The sequence below is a fragment of the Notechis scutatus genome, chromosome 2 (assembly GCF_049901735.1).
Source record: "Notechis scutatus isolate UNSWTSFEM ecotype Mainland chromosome 2, rNotScu1.2, whole genome shotgun sequence".
Lineage (NCBI taxonomy): Eukaryota > Metazoa > Chordata > Lepidosauria > Squamata > Elapidae > Notechis > Notechis scutatus.
The window spans coordinates 158508198-158533258 of record NC_142010.1 but is presented as its reverse complement, the minus strand read 5'-3'; the positions used below and the strand labels follow the sequence as shown (position 1 = coordinate 158533258).

General features: G+C 43.0%; 1 protein-coding gene across 6 annotated transcripts in view; it reads right to left on the bottom strand.

The window, feature by feature from the left end:
- The window catches only part of ELAVL3 (ELAV like RNA binding protein 3), a 103575-nt gene extending 79795 nt beyond the window's left edge, over positions 1-23780 (bottom strand). For 2 of the 6 annotated variants that reach the window (XM_087957068.1, XM_026679635.2), the window contains exon 1: positions 23660-23779. In XM_087957068.1, the coding sequence (XP_087813194.1) occupies positions 23660-23728 (69 nt within the window). In that variant the 5' untranslated portion in view covers positions 23729-23779. Of the gene's footprint in view, positions 1-19567; positions 20195-23659 lie in introns of those variants that run through there. The other 4 variants (XM_087957069.1, XM_087957070.1, XM_026679634.2 and 1 more) reach the window with 3 other exon arrangements.
- Between the last annotated feature and the right edge of the window lie 1281 nt (positions 23781-25061).

The following is a 25061-nucleotide window of genomic DNA, read 5'->3' as shown; positions in this document are numbered from 1 at the left end:
TCCTCCCCATCCACACCTTATGGCCAACACTCGTCCAGCTAGGTAGGTGGAGATATATTATTGGGTATCATCAGTATACTGATGATCACTATAGTCGTGATACCACACCCCATACCTACAGATGACGTCCCCCAGTGGTTTCATATAGATGTTGAAAAGGAGAAGCGAAAGGTTTGAGTTCCTAGAGCATTGCACATGACAGGAGCTTCAGGCTCAACCTCTCCCCTTCCACCAACACTAACTGGAGCCAGCCATGGAGGAAAGAGGAGAACCACCCTAACACAGAGCCTCCCATTCCCCTCAAGCTGGTCCAGAATGATACCATGCTTGATGGTGCAGAGAAGAGAAACATGAATCCGAACAAAAAAGGTCTGGAGGCTACATCATATAACGAATGGTTAAGGGAACTAGGTATTTCTACCCTATTGAAGAGCAAGGGTTAGGGGAGACAATTCTTCCAGTACTGAATGACCAGGCAACAGAGAAGAGGGGGTTCATTTATTCTCCAAAACACATGAGTGCATGACAAGAAGCAATGAGTGGAAACTTCTTAAAGATTTATCTAACCTAGAGCTATTGTAGATTTCCTGACAGTGAGAGCAATTCACCATTGGAACACTTTGCTTTCTGAAGTTGTGGATGTTCATTGCTGGAGATTTTTTTAAAAATCAGCCATTTGTCTAGGAAAGTATAAGGTCTCCTGCCTTGAGACGGAGATTGGATTAGAAGACCTCCAAGCTCTCTTCTGGTCCTATGATTCTATGATAGTATTAAAAACTGCCAAGGGATCCAGGAGGGCCTGAATGATTGCATCAACAACCCCCGCCCCCCAGGCCTCCAAAGCTCACCAACAAGTGCAAATAATGCTGTTTCAGTGGTGTGTCCTAGCCTGAACCCAGACCGAAAAGGGTCCAGATAATCTGCTTCTGGACTCTTTTTAACCACCATCTCAGCAATCTTCCATAAAGCCAACTATTCTCTTTCCTAAAAGATACTGCTGGGTCCAAGAATGGCTCTTCAGAACAGGCAGCACCCCCTCTCCTACAAAGGGCATTACTTACTATTAGATCCAACCACATGCCATCTCCCAGGAGATCTTAACCAACAAGAAGGGGCATGGGTTCAGAACAGAGACGGCTGAGCTCACAGCCCAAAGGACCTTGTCCACTTCAACAGCAATTAGCTCAAGCTCCTCCCAGATAATAAGGCTCAGACGTGTCACTTCCAAAGGATCTGCCCAGAAAGAGTCCAACTGAATGCAGTATTCCAAATGTGGTCTTACTAGTATAGGAGTGTCCATCTTGCATCATCACAGTGGCGTCATGTGACGTATCAAAGGACTTTTTTCCCCCTTGCTAAACTGGGCAGGGATGGAGCCAACATGTGACACATCCGACCTGTGGGCCATGAGTTAGACCCCCCCAGTACTAGTACATTATAAAGTGGTACTATCACTTCACAAGATCTTGATACTATCCCTCTTTTGAATTGGCTTTTTTGGCAGCTGCCGCATATTGCTGGCTTATACTTAAGTAGCTGTCCACTAGCACATCTAGATCCCTTTCACAGTTACTGCTGTTGAGCCAAGTACTACCTATATCTGTGCATTTGGTTTTTCTTGGAAAAGTTTAAGACCTTACTTTTCTCACCACTGAATTGCATTTTACTCAATAGGATCCAATGTTCAAGTCTGTCAAGATCCTTCTTAATTTTGAACCTATCTTCTAAAGTGCTGCTTATTCTTCCCAGATTGGTGTTGTCTGAAAATTAAATGAGGTCCTTTCTATCACTTCATCTAAATCTTTGATGAAGATGTTGAAGAGAACTGGGCCTAGGACAGAACCTTGAGGTACCCCACTGCATGGATCCCTCCATGTAGATGCAGTTCCACTGAAGACTTTAAATGTCTCTTATGTCATTTAATGCTCTAAGTGTCTCTTACGTTTTCTTCATCTCTCTGAGTCACTCAGTAAATCATGGGACTGTATCAGGTTCACACAGAAAGTCCACAAAGCGATGTACTCCATGGCCCTTGTCATTAGCTCCTTCCAAGTTGCGACAAAAGCCTATACTGAATCTTGTAACTGAGTATCAGGAAAAGTCAAAGCTCCCACTAAAATTGCAGTGGATCCATGTTCAGGTAAGAAAAATGAAGCAGGTTTCCAAAATCAATTCCCTAGAAGAGTTTCGTCTTGTGTGGAAAGAGGCATTTGTGTGTGTGTGTGTGTGTGTGTGTGTGTGTGTGTGTGTGTGTGTGTGTGTGTGTCTAATGTCTCTTTTCAAACAAGACAAAACTCTTCTAGAGAATTGATTTATATATATTGATACACAAACATACATACATACACACATTAGATATATATATAATATATATGTGTGAGAGACAATGAGTGCAAACGAGATGTGACTATTTATCCCTGCATTTGTAGACAAAGAGGAAACACTGACATTTCCTAAATGTTGTGTTTTCTGCATTTTTCTGAGTATTTGGGGAGGGGAATCTGATATAGTCTCATAAAGAATTACCTATTCTACTTTTCCAGTCAAAAAAGCATGTTCTAGTTCTTTTGACCTTGTAAGAAAAATTCCAGTCTTCCTTTTCTAGTCTGACTAAACAGAGCAGTTTTAAAACTTCTGGAACTTTTGATAGGCATTAACTATTTTAATCTAGTCTTTAGAAAATAAAACCTGCAGAAATCTGATTATTCTATTCCAAAAACCTTCGAAATAGAATTTTTCTGATGTGGGATAGACAATGTTCCATGGAAAAATAAAGCACTGGACACTTTTCTGTTCCAAATCCCTGGTCGCACCACCCACATTTACAGTAAAAGTGACATACAAGGATCATTGCAAAAACTTTCTTTACAGATTTCATTTGTTACCTAGTCCTGGGGCAAAATCCCAGCTTTTTACTGCAGAAAGATTTCTACTTTTGATTCGATCAAGGTTCCACCCAACATACTCTCAGCCTTATTACAGGCCCTAAAGTAGCAACTTTTAAAATGAACATACTTCACAGCTCCATTCCTGGGATCTTGTGATTATGTGAAAACTCTCACCTTATTTTTAAGAGAACATCCTTCATTTCTCACCCTTTGTTTTTAGAGAGGAAAATCTCAAATGAGATTGCTCTTCTACCACCACAGCCCCACCACTTCCACCAGTGCAAAGTACAGAAGGTGAAGATAGGACTTGATGATAATATGGAGGAGTTAGAAAGCTGCTGCAGATCACGCTAGACATTTTGGAGACCAAAAGAAGCAAGGATGGAAAAGGAAATGATCTTCTCATAGTTAAAACCAGGGCCAGTTCCACAATGTACAGGTAATCCTCGACTTATGACCACAATTGAGCCCAAGATATCTGTTGCTAGGCAAGACAATTTTTAAGTGAATTTTCCCCCATTTTTAAATTTCTTGCCACAGTTAAGTGAATCTCTGCAATTGTTAATTTAATAACACCTTTGTTAAGTGGCTTTCCCATTGACTTTTGTTGTCAGAAGGCCGCAAAAGGGGATCACATGACCCCAGGATACTGCAACCATCATAAATATGAGTCAGTTGTCAAGCATCCAAATTTTGATCATGTGACCATGGTGATGTCCAATGGTTATAAGTGTGAAAAAATGGTCATAAGTCATTCTTTTCAGTGCCTTTGTAACTTCAGATGGTAAATAAACTGTTGTAAATCAAGGACTATCTGTATTTCTCTGAAGCACCTAAACTGTGAAATGTTACCTGAAGTTGTATCATCCAACTTACATTATCCTGTTTCAATGGATGCAGCTGCCAGCAAACTAGGTAAAGGTAAAGTTGCCCTCGCACCTACATGCTAGCCATTTCTGGCTCTAGGGGGCAGTGCTCATCTCCGTTACAAAGCCAAAGAGCCAGCGCTGTCTAAAGACGTCTCCATGGTCATGTGGCCAGCACGACTAAATGCCAAAGGTGCACAGAACGCTGTTACCTTCCCACCAAAGTGGTCCCTACTTTTCTACTTGCATTTTTACCTGCTTTTGAACTGTTAAGTTGGCAGAAGCTGGGTAACGGGAGCTCACTCCATTACACGGTGCTAGGGATTCAAACAACCGAATTGCCGACCATTCTGATCAACAAACTCAGCATCTTAGCCACTGAGCCAATAAACTAGTATCCCTTTAAAAACTTCAAGCTCTTATTTGTTTGTCAAACATGTACAAGATAACAATGGTTATGAACATAAACATGAATAAAGGAAGTAAATACAGATAAATGGGGACAGTAAGACAGGGACGATAGGCACGTTGGTATGCTTATGCACACCCCCTTTACAGAACTCTTAGGAATGGGGTGAGATCTACAGTAGACAGTTTGAGGTTGAAGCTGTGAGGGGTTGAGGCTGTAACAATGGAGTCAGGTAGGGCATTCCAGGCATTGACCACTCTGTTGCTGAAGTCATATTTTCTGCAATCGAGTTTGAAGTGGTTTACCTTGAGTTTGTATCAATTGTTTGCCTGTGTATTATTACGGTTGAAGCTAAATAAGTCATTGACAGGCAAGATGTTATGGCAGACAATTTTGTGAACTATGCACTAATCTTGTCTCCCTCAGGTATTGCCCATGACCCAAATCTAAGCTGTAGAAGGGGCTAGATATTTTGATTGATCCTATCATTAAGAGGTCCGGATACAGCTAATCATTAAACCAATGGAAGGGGCAAAAACCTATAAGGTTGACCTTAGAAAAACTCATCACCTAACTAAACAGGAGGCCTCCCAAGAAAGAAACTGAATCACAGCTTTGGAAATGATAAACTGAATATAAGGTTTCTCATGCAGGGATTACAATCAAAGTTACATACAACCTTTGATTTATTCTCGTATAGCTCTTAATCAAATTTCAAAAATTCCCTAGAAGGACAACTTTCAGGTCTCCCACCATTGAGAGTTATTTGCCAGAGTGAAAATTGCCTAGTGTTATTGGGTCCCAGGATACCCACCTACCATTTGCATGAGACCAAAATCTTATCCCTGGGATAAGCCACCTTTCATATACTTGCAAACATATTTTTCCAGAAGAGTTCCATCCACAACTTCCAAACACTGATGCTCTTGAATTTTTTAAAATAAAAAAAATTGAGGTATATTGCTGCCTTTATTTCCAATTTGCTGAACCCGATATTACAGAAGTAAATTTCCATTTCATCTTCTCAATATGAATTTCTCTGTGTTAACTAGGAAGATTCTGTAACTATCTGCCTAAGTGTAATTATGCAATTGGGAATCCAGATCCTGTGATCCACAATTTACAGGAAAGTGTTGCTAACCAGTTCTCATTTAGTGAATCCACACAATAAAAAGAACTATGCATGCATTTTGCTTTAGAGCACTGAAAGTCAAACTATCTCTTCAGATTGCCTTCTTTTCCCCAAGACATTAGGGGAAAATTAGCCACTTTCATTCTGAAGAGTAAATAGATGCGGGGATTAAGATCTGGAATGTGAACTTAGCCCGGTATATGGATCCATGGAAATTTCATACTGAGAATTGCCCCGACACCAGGCATCTTTAGAGACAAAAATGGCTAAGATATTTGTGGTTTTCAGGGTGATAATGCACAACACCTAATCAAATGAGAAGCACACCATGAATCAAGGTCTCCTGACTAGCTTTTCTGTAAAACTAGAAAGAATATTAATTGCAGTTGATCCTATTTACTTTTTAAGGTTACTCTTCAAAAAAACACCCACCTACAGAATAGGCTTGTTTTAAATTCTAAAAGTTTCAAATGAATGCTTAATTTCCAAGGGTATGATCTGTATTTCTGGAAGAGGTAAGAATGTTCCTGCTTAATCAGTAGTGGGGGAATAGGGAAATCATTTTTTTAAACCTGGAAATCATTTTATCATTTTGATCCATGCAAACTGAAAGATTGTGACATTTTCAGTCAGCATTCCAAAAACATCAATACTCACAGGGAATAACAGCTGTTCTGGCAAGGTAGGAAAACCCTATTTCTGGCTCACCCTGCTCTTTCCTTGGGCAGACTCAACTGCAGTAGTAAATATATTACCTACACAGAAACATATTTTAGGGGCATCAATAAGCAGGAGTGAGGAACCTGAACTGTGAAATTTATAATTTCTTTTGTTTGTTCTGGAGCAACACCAATGCAAGGTTTCTTCTGATAGATCAAATAGCAATCATGAAAAGAGTAAGAGCAAACAACTCTTGAGCCTGGCTTACAAGAGTTTTGTGTCTTAGAATGCTCAGAGGTATCTTGGAGCAGGGGTCACCAACCTTTCGGACCACAGGGACCACTAAATTCATAATTTTAAATCCTACGGACCACTAATACGATCTGCCTAATGACCGGCTGGGTGGGCGTGGCTAGATGACCATGTGACTGGGTTGGTATGGGCAACTCAATGTCACGTCAAAGGGAACTTTACCAGCCTCTACTCCCCCCTCCCCTCACAGCCACTCCTCCCCTGCCTGCCTGGGCTCCTTAGGGCCCCAACAGGAAGCAGTTGTTGGAGCTAAGCAGCTACCATGAGAAAGAGTTGGCAAAACAGCTGGCTCAGTTCAAATTGGATCTGACTGAGAAGGAGGCTCAGCAGAAGCACCTCACTGAGGACTATGAGCATAGGCGTTCCAAGCAGAGGAAAGACCTGCAGGAGTGCAAGGCCAGGTACTGGTGCCTGGAGGTTCAGCCAGCTGAGATGGTCAGCCAGTTCCAGGCCATGATGAAGTCCCACTGGAACAAGGTCCCCTGGCTCTTCACCACCAGCGGCACTTCCCTCCAGCTGCCCAAAGCCCCGCACCAGGAAGCTGAAACAGACCCTAAGTTGGAATTTCTGCCCCCCTCTGACCCACACAAAAAGACCCCGAGGGAGAGAGACTCTCTACAGCAATATGAACATTCATTGCACCTATCCAGCCCAGGGGGCATAGATTGAGGACCCCTGATTTAGTGCAATATAAAAAATGCAAATCATTTTTCTGCGGACCACCAAAATTTTCTCACAGTCTACCAGTTGGTGACTGCTGTCTTGGAGAACTCTTGGCTGGACTTTGTTCTTTGTTCTTCAAAGGGTGTTTTCCAGACTCTTTTAGTCCCAGACCAAATCAGTTAAGAAAGCTTCCTGGGGAACTCCAAGATTTTCTATCATCTTTGGGTCTTATCTGTGACAACAAAATCATTCATCCTCTTGCCTCAATTGCAAGCATTCAATTCACCATCAAAGGGTCTTTTTTGAGAGGATGAAATCAACAGACAGTGATTTTATAATCTCGTCACATGTGAATTTTTAAAAAGGAGAGAAAAATATAGCCCTTGTAAATGGCTTTGATCATAATAAACAATGCTTATGCTATGTCTACTTCTCCATTAAAAATGTCATTCTTTTCAAAACAAAGAAAGCATGGCTTCTACGATTCCTCCCAACCCCTTAATAAACTACTGCTCTGGGTCAGATGATCAAGAAGGGACTTAGAATGAAGGAGTCAGCAATCTTCAGAGTTGCTGCCTTACCCATAGGAGTATTTGTTTCTGGATTTGTTTTCTATGTATTTACATATTTATTTTATTATTCCAATTTATATAGCTGCCCATCTCAGAGGCAGTTCACAGCTAGAGTTTCCCTGTCCTCAAACTCAGAAGTTTCCTTTGCCAATTTATGCTACCAGACCAAATCTGATCCTGTATTTTTTGTTGTTGTTTTTGGAAAATAATCAATATATGTGCACACCTTTGTGGGCTGATAGAAGAGATACTAGTCCTTCACCTGCATTCCCATATAGTAGCACTTTCAAAAACATCATTTATTCTTGTAAAAATCAGAAAACAGATGCAGTGGTTTCATTATTAGAGTTTGAAGCACAATATTTGAGTGATAGTTGAGTTGAAGAGGGAGAGAAAACTGTGGCTTTCACATGTTCTTCAGATCTAGCAGTCTAGCCTGCTACTACTTGGAAAGATAACTTGTCTCCCTGAAATGTAGTCTCTCAAACCTGTCAAGAGTCATACAACCTATACCCAAGGCATATTATGTGCAGTAATTTGTCTAACATTATCCCACAACTCCAGTAAAAATGGCTCATCAATTAAATTTCAAATATAAATTAGTTTGGTATACTTTTATGAACTCTATCCACTTGTATTTTTAGTCTGAGTTTGAATCTTCAATCACAGAGCACTGAATGTATCATACTACTGCAAACTATGAGGACTTCATCACGTTCTTCCCATGTAAAGACAATGCTCCATCTCTAACTCATACTTCTTCTTTCATTAGTTTTTCTTTCCAGACACACACAAACTCTAATAGTAAAGAAAAAAAGCTGCACAATTCCTTTTAAGTGGAAATATATATCCGTAAGAGCTAAAACATTTGTTACTTTGACAATCTAGTTTGGAACATCAATTTGCAAGTTTGGAATTTTTATTGGTTTTTAGTTTAGTTGTTTAGTTTAGTTTAGTTTAGTTTATTGTCACTGCACCTCGTACAAGGAAATCAAACACCATCTTCAGTGCACATCATGACCATGAAAATAAACACAAATGCACATCCTTCACCCTCCACACATTGAACCAAAAAACCCCGACACCACACCAACACTGCACTATACAGCAGAATTCAAAAGAGCCACTGCCCTGGAATAGAAGCTTGTTTTTCAGCCTATTTGTCCTTGTTTTTATTATTCTGTACCATCTGCCAGATAGTAATAGTTCAAAAAAAGGATTCCCAGGATGAGAGGGATCTTTGAGAATGTTTTGAGCTTTCTTAAGGCAGCGGGAGCTATAAAGCTCTTCCAAAGAGGGGAGATGGCAACCAATGATCTTCTGGGCAATGACATTAACCCTCTGGAGTGCTTTCCTATCTGCCACTGTGCAATTGGCAACCATACAGAGTTAAAATGTTACGTTAAAATGTTCTCTATGGTGCAGTGGTAGAAGGTCACCAGTAGTTTTTCATTCAGTTGTTGTTTTCTGAGAAGTCTCAGGTAGTAACATATTTTATATTTTATAATATATTTTATATCCAAACACCAACCCTAACCAGGACCTGTTTGACACTTTAGATTTGGATATAAAAGACATCGCATTAGTGCACTAATACATGGTAGTATGTGCATATAAATTTTCTCTAAATTACAGCCTTATATAAAAGAAATGAAAGTATGTGATTGTAAGGGGCATGCATAAGTGCATCATTGTGCCTACCATCCCTGTCCTATTGTCCCCATTTATTTGTACCTATTTCCTGTATTCTTACTCATGTTTATACATATCTATTATCTTGTAAGTGATTGACAAATCAAATCAAATAAATAAATAAATAAAATAAAGTAGCAGCAGAGATATACGTACTTTTAATATCCCTGCCTCTTTCACATCCATGTGCACACATAGAGATATAACCTTGAAAGAAAGAACAAAAATCCTAAAATATCAATCTCATTTTATAAATTTCATGACTTCTCATATAGGAAGACTTCCTTGAAATTACTTGAGAAGCAATGTATCAAATCACACGTGCTGGTTTGAAATCAAACCACATTAAATGTGTATGATTAAAGCTCACACTCATTATTACATTATATGTTATCTTAATGTATGTAGGGGACCTGCATTATGAAATTATAATGTGATGATGGACCTTGAAATTTGGCCATCAATAGGAAGAAGGATGTGCTAACATTTCAGCAGCTGGACAGAGGGCTTTTTAAAGGAACTGCATCACGGGTTTAGTTAGCAATTTCTACTAAGCCAAACCTTATTACAGTATTTCAAAATCTATTTTCTGAAGGCTTACAATCATTTCAGTAATCCTGCTATTAAGTGATAGAATGAACTGACTGAAAGCCAATGCAACTAATTGGATAGTGCATTTTTAAAAATATTTTCACAGGGTTCAATGTTTGCTGGGTTATCCTGAAGTTCACATTCCTTCTGTCTAGCTTTTTTGGTAAGCTTAATGCATGTGCCAATTCCCTGAGAACTTTGGGGAAAGAGCAGGATAAAAATACAAACAGAATCTTCCAGGAGAAAAAAATACAATCACGTCTCCAGATGTCACCCCTCCTACACACACACATACACACACACACACACACAAACAAACACACATTTGTTGAGTGTAGAATGGGCTCTTCTTCATCTTGGCAACTGCAATGCATGTATGTCAATCTAGATATGTTTACGGTGCTATAAAGCTCCTTTTAAGAATGGGGAAGACATGCTGCTGAGTCATTTCAGTTTGTCCAGAAGAGCTTTGCAACTATTATATAACAAAGAGCACTCTTTCCCTTCCTCCTATTTCTGGAAATAGAACTTCAAGTCATGACTCCCAGCCCTCTTTTCTCTAGTTCTGCTGGTGGAGGAGCTTACTTTCTTCCTTACATCTCAAGATGGAAATCCTGCAGTTTCATTACCAGAGGAGGCTACTTGGAAAAGGCATTTGTTCTGTCTATTCACAGTGATGAAATAGCTAGTAGGAGAGAGAAAATAGATTGGAAAGCAAGGAAAGGAAGAACATTCATTCTCCTCATCTAGATGATCTTCTGGTAAGCTGAAGGAGGTAATGAAATAATGTATAGGTTTGGGGACCTTGCAGATAAGAATGGTTTCTCTTTGCAAAAACAGCAGGTAGCACTGAATATTGCATGTACAGTGTGAAACTGAGCATCCAAGAGATCAGTAGCTCTTGTTGTGCTATGCTCTGGTCCCAGCCACCCTTCTGCACTTGAAGGGAGTACGCCTTTAGTAAGTGAAAATGGAAAAGATGTGCCAGGAACAACAGTAATTTATTATGCTTAAATGCCATCCAGCTTCCAATGATTCTGGGCAGCTCACGACAATTAAACATAGAAATTATAATAAAATCAATAAAAGATGGCAAATGCAGCCGAGCAGATTGAATGAATAATGGCTTTCTCTTTTCCTCACCAAAGGCCTCACTGTTGTTCTACAGCACAGCAGGGTGGGAGCCATCCATACCTCAGAAGGGAGAAAGAACCTCATTCCAGGAGGCAAACACTGCTACAGAGAAAGCATGCTTCCTGAGCCTTGATAGATAATACTGTTTAATCAAAGGAGCCCAGAGTGTGTGCCAACCATGCAGGATTGGATCAGCTAGACAGATATTATGGGAGCCAGGCAGACAAAGATGTCCTGCTTCATGGTAGAGCTGACCTCCAGAATTTGGCACTTTTCTGTATGGCTGGTGGTTGGGGGCTGGGTTGCTGCAAAAAATCCAAAGCAACGGCCATGTGAATACATACAACCACAGGATAGCAATCAAAATCAGAGATTCATTGGATTTGAGTGCAAGGATTTTATCTCTCAGACTAATTGCAGGGGCAGTAGCATGGTCTCTCAGGTCTAATTCTATCAATTAGATTCCTAGATATACTTCAGAGCTTCAAGACTCACCAATAGCAAAATAAGCCATATGCCTAAAAGTAAAAGGTTTGTACATCAATTTTAGTAAGTCATTAAAAGCAAAAGAATGAAAAAAGGTATTTAAGCATGGGGTTGTAGCTTGTGTTCTAGCTCCTTTTATTGCAAATACAATCATAAAGTATTACGCTTTTGTGTCACCTTAAAGTTTAATCAACTTATTGTGGCACTAGCTTTCATCAATCAATACAGTACAGTTTCCATTTGAATTATACAATCCTTCATCATTCTAACCAAAATGGATCTTGTCTGATGCAGAAAAGCACATGCCTCATTCAATCTATTAATATTTAAAGGTACCACAAGATTTTGTTGTTTTTTTCAGCTTATGATTCAACATTGTCATTTGCAATTACATAGGCAGAATCAAGTAAAATAAACATCAGGAATTCAGAGGACTGTGCAACTCTTCTAGTGGCCTGCAGCGAGTATGTGCACCACAGTTTTCTAGATTTCATTGCTTCAGTTTTCCAGAAATGTATCAAAAGACACCGATTCCACACACCAAAGCCCTAGATACAGATTTAAAATAAGCTAGGTTGACTTGATCAACATAATTTGTTGCATTGAAAGAAGTTGGATTTCTTTAGATATTACAGAATTTGAATATTCAGGTACAGGGAGAAATGGATGATCTAATAAGGAGAGAAGCACTAAGTGATGTCAATGTAAACTTGATTCCCCCCCCCACTTTTCCTATATTTAATTTTTTTAAAAAAATTGTTTACTATGCTACTTCTTGGTCTCTTTCTGCCCTTTTTACTTTGCATACCTCAAATTAGAGTATATAATATAAACACTCATGACTGAAACTAAGGTTAACCTGTGGGCCCAGAACTAAACATTCTTCTTTCCCTACCTTTAAAAACCTTTGCAAGCAAAGCAATTCAGATATTTGGCCAGAGGAAAAGAGGGTGGCACAAAGGGAAAGATCAATAAAGGAGAATATTTGTAGCTCAGGGTTGAAATGAGTGGTCCTTGGTGCTCTCTGAACTTAATGGTTTCCTTTCACAGATTACATTACCCAAACTAGGAAACATCATCAGTGCCAGCAAGGACCTCTCACAAAGAAAAATAAGATATTTGAGCGTGATCATGCCCACAACCAGTTCTAGGCCGCCGTCATTGGGAATGTCTATCCTGTGCCTACAACAAAGTCCAAACAATCTTCCTTCTTTGCCCCTCTAGACAGCCTCTGTGGACAGAATGCTCTTATTAAACCTTCATTTCATTTCCAGTTACTTATTATAGGAACTCTGGATTCACCACATTAAACAGCAAGGAAGAGAGCACCACAGAGTCCCAGGAACAACAGACCAATCCAGGAGAGCAATTAAAATGCCAGAAGAAGAGCATTGCAGACTGCCATTAAAGCAAAAAAAAAAAGTGGACCTCAGCAAGTTTAAGAGATTATAAAGCAATATGCTGGCAAAGACTGAATACAGCAAAATGTAGTCCTTCACAGAGCATTTACTAAAATGCTTTAGAATGCCACGCAGTTGGAAGGCTTCCTGGTCCAGAACAGAAGTCATTATAAGTAATGATCCTTTGCATAGAAAGGATATTTGAAATGAAGCATTACCCTTCAGTAGGATAAGCTAAGGCCCCCAATATTACTATAGAAATTATGGGACTGATGTCTTTGGAAGAACTAAAGGAGAGTCAGGATAGCTCTTCCTTGAGTTTGTTTTCATTCCAAGATACACAGCTAGGCCAAAACACTCTTGGCACAGCCTCTAAACTTCTCCAAAAATTACTACCAACTATAATTTTAACATATAAGAACGGAAATAGTATTACATACATAGGAAACAATCACACATCAATTTTATGAGAATATAATTAGATCAAGACTTAATGTAAAATTAAAATATGAATGTAAATAACATTTAGTTTTGACCAAATTCTCCTCCTTTTACAAATGCAGTTTCATCTATGCCAGTTATAAATATTACATTTCACTCTTAAAAAAATGTCTGCAGACAGGGTATACTAGACCCTATTATACAACCTACTGGCTTCCTTGCAGCCATGCTATAAGATCTGGAATAACAAACAATCATCAAAAACTGCCGCTGCCAAGATTCATCATCTGTGCAATCAATCACCCCCAAATCATCCACCAAAACTCATTCTTCTAAATAAGGGATGCACAATCTTTTTGTAGCCAGTTGCTGCCCTTATTATTTTGGAGAAAGCTGAGGGGGTGGATTCATGTCATACCTGTGAGTAGAATTCAGGTTTTCTTTCTTTTTTAATAGTGACATGTTTGTTTAAGGCTCAGACTACAGTTTTCATCTGCTTCTCTGATGACAGCAAGAAACTGGGCCATCACCGTTTTCAGCAATTGCAGCCAGAAGGGTTCCAAAGAAATGGCAGGCTGCTCATCCTGCCCTAAAAGGTCAGCTGGAAACAATGTGAAAGATGTACAATCACACCATGGAGCAACAAAAAACAGCTAGAAAGCCCTAGCAAGAACTAGCTCCCAATTCAGGTCATTGGAAATTTATAGTTTCTATTTCCAAGGAGCAATGCTCCCTTCTCAATGAGAGCTTTCTCTAATACCTTCAAAATTTCCAACTAGATTCAAGAAAGCGTAATGATAAGGTTACCTTTTCTCTAATATAACGTATCCACTGCTGTAGCTTCTGAATGGATGTGGAAAACCACCAAAACTATACAATTTATGAGTTGCAAATCAGCATATCAATTCAAAATAAATTGCTCAATTTGTTACACTATAGATGCTAAAAGCTGAGGTTGACCGGGTACAACTGATTTGAAATGTGGAAATATCAACTTAGGGTGGGAAAGCTTCTCGAAGACTTAAGGAATATAATAAATAGGCAGAAATATATATCTGTAAGAAACCAATGGTGGAAAATAGTGTACGCTTTAATGGGGAAAACTCAAAGATGCACAACTATCATTTTAAATCAGGGATGTCAAACTCAAGGCCCGTGGGCCGAATCTGGCCCACAAGGTGCTCGGATATGTCCCATGGGGCCGCTATGGAAACAGCAAAGGACTGGCCCGCAGTGCCTCTGCCAACAAAAACAGCACTCAGGAGGGCCACGCCCAGCTGTTCCAGGCTCCATTTTCACCTGCGACAGCCTCCTGCAGGCCTCTGCCAGTGAAAATGGAGCTCAGGAGGGTTGGCATGTGTGTCCCCCCCCAAAAAAACTGTTTTTTCTGGCAGAGGGCTGCAGGAGGCCATCACGGCCAAGATCATGGCCAGGGAGCCCATTTTTGCTGGCAGAGCGCTTGGGCCATCACAGGCACACACACCCCGACACGAGTGATGTCATGCTGCCCATGTCCACCCTGGCCATGCCCACTTCAGCCCCGAGATCAAACACAACCTGATGCAGCCCTCAATGAAACTGAGTTTGATACCCCTGTTCTAAATTAAGCATACTAGAAGCATAATGTGCCTCAAGGAACATTCTTCAGTTTTATCTGCGAGACAGCCAAATGAATCCTGGAGCTGATCTCAACAAATGCCACGAGGTTCTGTTGGGTCTTTTCTGCTCCCCAAAGGCCACCCCACCTCCCAAGAGAGTATGTCAGAAGCTGGAGGCTGACTTATACCAGAACAAGTATGGTGCCCAGGACTTTTCAGAATACTAAGAGAGAGGCCAAAGTACTCATGGAACTCATAATGCAAACCTATGCCTGTGCACTTTCGCTTGTGCTGCTTACTTAACTGCACCTTCAACTAAGGACTTAAAAGGATTGCAGTCCAGTTTCACTTTGCTCACAATAAACAAAGTCTCCCCTCCCCTTCCAGCACTGTTTGGTATTTTACTTGCAAGATTATCATTCATTCATTATTTTGTACAAGTGTCTGCACTCAGTGTTGCTCATTGACCTGGGGGCAGGGTTGTGTAAACAACATATGCTTGGGAGGGTTTTTTTTTGGGGGGGGGGAGCATTATTTTATTTATTTATTAAATTTATATACCACCCATCATGCTATCCAAAGATATGAGAAATGCCAGGAGGAGGTGGAATACGACGAGAACCCAAGACATCAGTTTTTCAAAAAGAGGAGTGTGTGGAAGCTTTCTGCTCCTTCAACTTTTTTGTAAAGCTAGGTAGTGCAGAAGGGGGAAAAATAAGGGAAGAAGAACTCAGCAGCTGGCACGGAAATCACAACCATTTTGAATGAAGTCTGCAATTTGAACAAAAATTGGGAGACAGTAATTAATGTAAATAGGTTCTGGGTGCTCAAATGAGTTAGTTTTGAACACTAAGAATCTTTTGAGAATGTTCTCTTTAAAAAAGATTCAAGGTATTGCACCAGAAAAAGAAATCAGACTCTTTAAGCAATAGAAGTCACGCCCCTTTAAAGTCCTTGTCAAATCCTGACAGAGGCATTTTTAGCAATACTAAGTTATGACCATTTTTTGGTTCTCTTTAGATCATTCTAGGGGGGGAAGTAGCAGGCTGCTGGAAATTAGAAGAGTAAGAGTAAGAATAGCATCCTTCCCTCCAGGGAGAGGCTCTGGCCTCAGCCACACCTATTGGTAAAGCCTGACAGCTGTTTGATCCCACCCACCCCAAGCTGTGCATATTAACTAATGGGACCCAGGAGTCCTACTTCCCATCCCTTTTGTCTTGAAGGATAGATAGAACCCCAAAGGTCCAATTTCCTGTTACCAAGCTCATTTTAAAGCTGAGGGCTAAGCTTGTAACTTCCAGCTCAAACTCAGTAAAAATATCCTTCCTGTAACTAATGAACACACACCCTGGAAGCTAAAAGAGTACATTGTTGAACCCAGTATTTTTGACTAGAAGACGCTAGTGGCCTCCTGTTTCAGCTGCCTTCCACAAACATTTTGTCCTCATTTTCATACTGTTTCTCAGCCTGAATGATGCAAAACTTCTCTGATACTCTGACAGTAAAACTAAGTGGTATTTACACACACACACACACAAACAGGATTTAGGTGAGATAAGGGAAGCGAAAGATGTAGAAGGGAAAAAAACCCTAGAATTAAAGGGACAGATTAGAAAAATATATAACTAGGAGAAGGGATGTATTGACAGAAAGACACACTAATCTTCATTCCCATTTAAAGAACCATGTATTAAAAGGTGACTGGTATACCTTTTCAAACTTACAAGTTATATACAAAAGCATAAGATTTTGTGAGCTGCTGCTCTCTGCATCAGATCAAATGGAGTCATAAAAACTGATGTTTGTCAATAAAATTTGTTAGCCTGAATAGGTATTGCCAGTCTATTCCTGTTTTTGGCTACCATAGATTAACTTGACTTTCTTCCCACAAAATATATTGGGGCCCATTTAAAACATTTTAATGCTGTTCAGTATGAATGACCTGTTCTCTATCATCCATGTTTCTTATCACAGCACTAGCAAGCTCAGAAAGTAAAACCTGTCAGCTCAGCTTCATTCCACCTCATTAACAAAGCCACTATTAGAATCCAATCAGAACTATTTTGTTCCGATAGACTATATATTGCCTCTGTCCAGAGTTCAAATTCAACCCAAGCTCAACTCACCTTTTTGCAAAATGGAAAGCAACTCTCCCAACTTGTTAGGAGGATCAGCCCACTACTGTAATGATGTCTAGGTTAAATTTCAGATAAGTAATTTTATTGCTGTTACAATGGTAAAGAAAGACACAGCATCTTATAGACTAACTGAATGTCATTCTGTAATTTTTTCTACTTCAAATGTTATGTGACCTTCACAACTGCACCTGAATTTTAACTTGTCTGAAGTGGTATAGGGCCTTCTGCCTAAGCAGGGGGCTGAACTAGATGACCTCCAAAGGCCCTTCCAGCTGTATTCTGATTGAGTGAACTAACATAAATCCAAGCAGTCCAACAAGGCCATTTCAAGTCACACTTTAGTAATTCTATCGGCCCCATTTTGGAAGAAAATAACCTCCTTCTCTCTACCTATGTTGATGCAGCACCACTCGGTCATTGTTTCTCACCTTTTACAACTTAAGGGCGGTAAGAGAAAAATCTGGGTTTTCCCTGCCAGTGAGAGAAGTTGGGACCCAACATAATGAATGGAATAACCTACTTCTTCCCTTCTGCTAAATCAAAGCAACCATACAGCCAAGGCACTCCCCCCACGTTGCCTGCAAAAGCCCCACAGCTGCAAAAGCCCCACAATCCTCCCTGCTCCAGCACACACCCCATCCTTCTGCTTGCAACTTGAAGATTCCAATTTCCTCTCCATCTCTGGGCTCACTAGCTCTCTGCTGCATTGCTGACCCTCTGGCTTTTCTCTCTACTTCCCTCTCCAGCACAAGGCAGGCAGCTCTTGCAGAAAAGAGAACCCCACATCCACGGTAAACACCCCACTGGACACCCCTCCTCCCTGCTTCTCAGCAAGCCCTATTTCCAAAGGGTGGGGTATACAATGCGGCAAGGAAAGGGGGGGACACCCAGAGCAATTGCGACAAGGTCAATGTGGCTTTGTGTCCAAAGGGTCTGTTTCTCTTGCCTCGAGGAAAGTGTTCATCGTGCCTCTTGCAAAGGGTGGTGCCTTTTGCATCCACCCAGTCTGCGGGGCTTCCCTCTTGCACCCCCAAAGCCATTAGGATCTTGCCACCTGCCCTCCGTGGCTCCCAACATCACCACCTCTCATGCACCGGGTTTTCCTCCATCTCAGATGGAGACACATTTCTTCTTTCCCATCCCTTCCTTCACCTTTCCAGCCCCTCATCCCTCCTCTTCACAGCCAGGGGATGAGCATTTGCGATAGTTTAGTGCAAACCGAATGGGCGCGGAGGAGGCACTTCGACCTCTCCCCTAGGCTGCTGCCAGCTCCTATTGTTCAGTTGCAATGCTCCTGTCGGCAGCTTGTGGGGTGGGGCTGACGAAATGGGACCATCTACGCTAAGCAGAAACGGCGGAGGAGGAGGGGGGGGCTTCGCAAAGGAAAAGAGCTGGCATTTGCAAGTACACCGCGACATGCAACGCGTTCGGGAGGGAGCAGCGCGTCCTTCTCCACTCCCGTCTCTTCGACGGGAGGGTAGGGGCGGCGGCAGCGTAGAAATGCAGGTTCTAGACCGAGGCGCGTTGCAACGGGATCGATTCTGGCAGCCTCTTTCCCCATCCCCGGTATCTCAACTCCAAATCTCTTTCCCGTCCCGCCCCCGCTCCACTGCGCCTAAGGTGTCGGCCGTTAGCTGCGCCTTGACGCCTCAAGATGCGCGTCGGTGAGTGAGACTGGAAAAGGCCCCCCTCCAGCCCCCACTTCCGCGGGCAGCCGCCTCTCTTGTCAAGGCAACCCGAGGCGCTCCGATCCGCAGAGAAAGCGCCTCACCTGCAGGATCCCGACGTGCGCAAGGCACAAGCGGTTGCCCGCCGGGGATGTGCGGACAGCCCAAGGCGGAGAAGGTGCACAAAATGACCCTTCGAAGCTCTGCGGAAATGCGCAGCCGGCTGGGGCAAGGTCTCCTTGGGCACCCCTCCCAAAGAGACCCTCCCCCAAAGATCTCGGTGTCTTTCTCCCCCTCCCCCTGAAAACACGCAGAGACGGGAGGAGAGACACACCCTAGTCCGAATTTCACGCCGCCTGATTAGGCGTCAATGGGGGCCCTGCTGCTCGCGAGGGTGTGTGTGTGTGTGTGTGTGAGAGATGTCCTTTCCTTCCGGCGTGGCCTCGACCACGATGGGTGGAGAAGGGAATGGACGGTTATTTTATCCGCATAACCATTCAGCCTTCCCCATCCCCGGCACGGAAAGAAAAGCCTACACTAGCCGGCCCCGTCGCGCCGCGTTAGAATGGGAGCGATCGACCCGGCTCGCGTTCACACGCCACCCGTTCCACCAGGATCCGCACTCGCCCTTCCCAACCCACACGGCGCAGCCCGGCTCAGGTGTGGGTGTGAGTTGCCCAAGCACATCTGCGCCTTTCATTGCGGGTAGGGGGCCGGGGGGCATTTTATGCTGTACCCCTCAAAGCTCACCCCGCCTAAACGCCGGGAGGGGAGGCAAATCTGCTCGCCCTTTCCGCCGCCCCCAACATCTCGCTCTCCCTCGCCCTTCCAGTCCAAAGAGCCAGAGAGGCGGGTGGGACCCCCATCGACTCCTCACTGAGGGCATATACAGGAATGACGGAAACGCGAAATACCTACAGTGACCATGCTGGGGGAGCGCCGGGGTCCAGCCGGGCGGCGGCGGCTCCTCGGAGGACGTGGACTGCCGTACAATCGGGCTTCTTCGTCCTCCCCGGGTGGGGCGGGTCGGAACGGATTGGTCCTGTGTGCGGGAGGGGTCGCTCTGCCTTCCCGATCGATGGTGATCTGGACCCCCCCCAGCTGCAGTGTCGCATACAAAAGGGGGGTCCGCCCGTGCGGAGGGGAAGAAAGAGAATAAAAATGGTTGCGCGGTAACGGCAAGAAACCCGCTCTTGACCAAACCAATTCTCTTCTTGGGGTAGAGGGAGGGAGGGAGGGAGGGAGGAACCGAAGCGAGAGGGAAATCGCAGGCGTCAAAGCGGGGTTTAGGAAAGCGTGACAAATATCTGGAAAGAAACAAACCGAAGAAGAAAAAAACGCGGGAGGGAGGAGAGGAGAAGAGAAGAAACAGATTTGGATGGATTTTTAAAGGAAAAAGATTTAAAGGAAAAGGAATAGAGTAAAAAAACGGAGAAGGCGCAGGCGACCGACCCGCGAAGGAGCACACAATGCTCCTTTAAACGCCCTTGACTATTTACACCCGGAGATATGGACGGGGGCCGGAGGGGGATGGGCGGGTGCTCTTCCTCCCAGCCCCCTCGAGGCCTGTCTTAGGCTCAGGCAAGGGGCTAGTCCGTGGGGGGGGACAGTTGGGCTCGCCCCTTCGCCGCCCTCAGCCTTTTTGTGCCCCCCTGCCTACCGGGCCAGAAGCTTTTATGAACCCCGCACTCATTGGTTGGTGGATACAACCCATCGCGTAGCCGCGCCCCTCCCCGCTTCTTTAGAACCCTCCACTTCGCCGAGGAGAAGTCGACAGGGGAGGGTTAATGTTAGAGCCTAATGCTTGGGCGAGTCGTCCCCCCCCCCCCAGCCCCCCATTGCCCTTCCTTCCCTTGTCTTCAGAGGCCCCGAGTGTCTTTAGAGGAGAGCACTCGGAGCAATAGCGTTGTGGGGAGGAGATGGAACCAAGCAAGACGCCATTTAGGGGAAGACGAGGCGGAAGGGAGGTTTGTGCCCCAGAAAGCGGTGTGTGGTGGTGGTGGGGGGGAGGAACGAATGCGGGGAGAAGGGCTCCAATAGGGTCCCGGCTCGCCTGAAGCTGAAGCGCCACATTCAGACGCAGCAAGTGCGGCCATGAATTGCCCTTCGGCGTCCATTGCAAGAGCGGCAAGGATGCTCCGCACGGCAAGCGGGGCTGCAAAGGAACGGGGCCGGGCCTGCCTGGAAAGCACACCGAAGACGAGCTCAAGGCGCCTTTTCAAGCACGCCTCTGCTCTTCCCCTGGCGGCGTGGCGTTCTCGGGGAGACACAAAGGCTGCCCTCGCGGAGGGGCTCGGTCAGTTGCCCCAAGAGAGTTCACGTGATGGGGGCGCCCTACGGCGATTTCCTCGCTCTTTCTTTTCTCCCCGCCCCCCCCCTTTCATTAAAGAGAACCGAGAAGCAAAGTAGCGATTCGGTTGTGAGCAAATGCTACATCCACTCCAGGGATGAATACGAACCTCAGGTACCCTTCCAATTGAATTGGATCTCAGAGTTTTTAAGACAGGTTCTCCTATTGAGTAGCGCAGTAAAACTAGACATCTATCACATTCTTGCATTTTGATTCAGCTAGGCTCTAACTATTTAGAGAGCAAGACATTGCTGCTTTATCATTGACCCAACCCTTCTACCTTGTGGCATTATAATTCCCACTGAGGTTTACTTGTCTGCAAGGGATTTTTGTAGCCCTTCTTGGAGATTTGGGGATTAAGCCAAAGGAGGAGTTTTTTCATGCAAGGTCCCATTCTGCTGCTTTCTGGAAAATGGACACAGAAAAGAGCCACGTGGCCTTGCTTAGCTGGAGAGTTTACTATGGTGTTTGTCCTTCTCTCCATCTCTTATCCTTTTCTTCTTTATAAAGGAGCTATTCTGGTTATGATCTGGAGCCCTTATAGTGCTATACCAATGCAACATAGACAACTTGAGCCAGATCTTTTATAGTAAGATCTCCATTTTTTTAATGGGACAAGCTGGTGCAGATTTATTGTAGAGTCTAAAATAAAGTCCTTCAGTTTAATTTTGGCTCTTGGTGACAATATAACATATTCATGCTCTTTTTGTGGCAATAGTATTGGCTTACCATAGGCAGACTTCTTCCAGGATGTTTTTTCAGCTTTCTAGTCTAGCAAACAGTCCTGGGTCTTTCTGGTGGTGTCCTCTTCAAGGACGAACTAGGTCTAAATTTGATTTCCCCCCCAAAATTAGTCAAGGTCAACAAGATACTGTACTAGGATAGTAAATATCTGAAGTCATGCCCTTACTGGCTTCAGTTTCTGTTTTTTTTCTTTTCTTGGTGATACATTTGTAGTATGTAGGATACATAGCGGAAGCTCTGCTTAAATTATATATCTTCTGAAATCTATTATAGATTTTTGAATCATATCAATCTCTCTTCCATAATTTAACCTGGTTCCAAGTGTATCCAAAAGACGTTTGCCATGATCACCAGACCAAATTGAACTGTGGGCTGAAAAATAGAAACCCACCACCTAAAGCCATAGGAGTCTGTGGGACTGGAGTGAATAAAAGCCATTTTGGTTTTGATTTTATATTGTCACTTAAACTTTCCCTTTTTTCCTGACCTCGGATTGAAGTTTTGCCACCTTTCTTTCTCCAGAATAAAAACTGCTCCACAGAAGAATATACCTACTTTGATTCAAATGATGGCACTTATGATTTGTCACACATTCCCCCAAATATTAGGAGTGGGATTAATCTGAGCAGTGTTTTACAGAAAAAAAATAGTCCATTGCTAAATCTGAAGTACCAGTCAAATCACACACACACACACACACATCTGCTAGTTCTACTTCTAAGATATATCTGGAATTCTTCCACAGAAGTACTCCATGCAACAAGATTTTACTGCTTCTCCTGATAGTAGTGAATAAATTTCTTCAGCTGAGTGCCTTACTTAGTGACTGGCTATCATTTATATAGCACTTCTTAAGCACTTTTTGCAGTCATCATCTCCATTTTTCCATATTCTATAAGGCAATGAATATTTCTGTTTCCCCCCTATAAACAGAATAACTGGAGCTGAAGAGAGAGATCTGCAGAGGCCAAGCATGCAGTTAGGCAGCTGTATTATGATTTAAAATCAAGTCTTCTATCAAGATTTGTCCATATAACTGCTATAACATGCTAATTCATAATGTTTTCCTTAAGCTTTTTTAGTTTAATCTCACCAAGAAATTGTTGAATTGGGATTGAAGGCTCAATGCAGCAACAGCAAAAGACATTCATTCTTTCTTGGCAGTCTTTATAATAATGGAAGAAACCCACCAACAACCATTTCTTCTTTTGTGTCTTCCAACCTCAGAATAATCCTCTCCTATTAGTGGGTCCAAATGCTTTGCATTTTCTCACACAAGCACACCTCTTGCCAAACTCAGATCAGAACCCAGGAGTGCTGTTCTACCAGCAACAATGCCTCAGTTCTCTGGAGACATTTTGTTTTCAGGTGTTCTCTTTCCCTCCCCTGCTTCCAGAAAGTCTCATTAGAGGTGTATTTCCCTGCTTTATTACTCCTTCCCACCTTGCTATGTAACACTGAGCAGCCTGTTTATGAGGGATACTGCTCATGGCTTTCAAAAAACTAACATCCATTTCTCCCTCTGGTTTCTCTGTGGAGCATTTCTCCACTGAGATCAAGAGAGCTCATCCCCACCCCATCCTGATCCCTCAATGCCTGCTTGCCCCATCAACCAATGCAAAGCAGCCAGTGAAAAAGACCCCCCCCTGCCACACACACACACACACACACACACACACACACACACACACACAAACTTGCCAGGGATTTCCACGCATCTGATAGCCCATAGCTGAGTTTCTCCCCTTTAGGAGGAACAAAGTTCAGCATTCTGAAACAGACACCACTTCTGGTGGCCTCTGAGGACTGATCTTGTTGACTCCAGCATCTCCAGGTCACTGGCCCTGGTTTCAAGTGGGTGGGAACATGAGGAAGAAAAAGATATTGGTTTAAGGAATGCTAGGCATGACCCCTACCTCATTTGCACACAGGAAATATCGGTCTGGATCCGGTGGACATCTGCTCATTTTCAGTAATGTTTCCATTTCTATTGGAGAGAGAGAAAGAGAGAGAAGAAAGGAGTGGAGAGGATCACAGTTAGTCCCAGGGGAAAGAGGAAGAGAGAGAGACACGCATGCATAACTAGGTAACGGTTTGGTATCCACGTCCGGTGAATTATAGCTACGCTGGGTCTATTCCATGGGGAAGATCTGCAAGCCACACAGATTACACTGCAGAGGAGAAGAACCAAAACTGATTGCATCCACCCAATCCGTCCTGAGGGAGTTGCTCCCACATCTGCTCAAAGTGGGAACTTAATCCAGGGCCTTATCCTCTAAAAGGGAGCTCCAAGAGGAAATGGGTTGTCAACAATCCACCAAGTCATCACAGCCAGCCAGGCTGGAGAAAATCCCTTTCGGCTGCAAGTACATGACAATAGTTGCCAAGATGCAGTTGTTCCTGGAGTGAGGACCTGGCAGGCATTTTAACAACTTGAACAACTCAGGAGCAGAAGAGAATTTCAGTCGGAAGTGCAGTCATTTGATCCAAAGGGCTGGAAGTAATGAAGTAGGTGAGTGGAAAAGGGGTGGCATATTTCCTGCAGCCAAGACAAGCCCTGTCATTTAATGAGGACTCTTACAGGCTTCCGCAGTGGGCTGTTCCAGCCAATGAGCAATTCATGAATAGCTGCAATTTTGTAATGTAACCAATGCTTTGCATGTTGAAGGTCTCAGCTCTAACCTCTAACCTAGCCACCAACCAGGATCTCAGGTAAGGGAAGAAGGCTCCTTTCTAGAAATCCCCAGGGAAACCCAGAAGACTCTGTGCTATATGATGGTTCAATACCCAACATAGAAGGCAGATTCATACAATCAGATTTAACAACACCATACATTTGCAGTTTTTTTTTTTAATTTGGACCCAATACAATTCATCCCAAATATCTCCCAGAACTGAGGTATACCAGAGGAAAAGTGTTTTGCTTTTGGAATTGAATGCTGCTCTTATACTTCCCTCCAGTAGGGAAAGGACCTCTTGGATCACCATGAAAAGCTTTGGCTTTCCTTGTTCCAGCCTCTTAATTTTCCTTCTCCTCAGAATAAAAAAACTAGCAAAGCTCCTGTTAGAATCCCCACTAAATAAAGTATTCCCATTTATGTAGCTATAGAAATGTTCAAAATAGGAAATCAGTATTTGGACTGGCTGCTCCTTTCTCATTTGCTTTTTATGGGAAAAGAGAGGAAGAGGCCACGTTGAAGATACCACTTTGATCCTCCATTATTTCAAACATATAAAACATGCTCAGTGTGTCTGCTTCCTATATTCTTTCCTTAAACTTCCCTAGCCTTCACTTTTGTGCTGGCATCTTTGCTACTA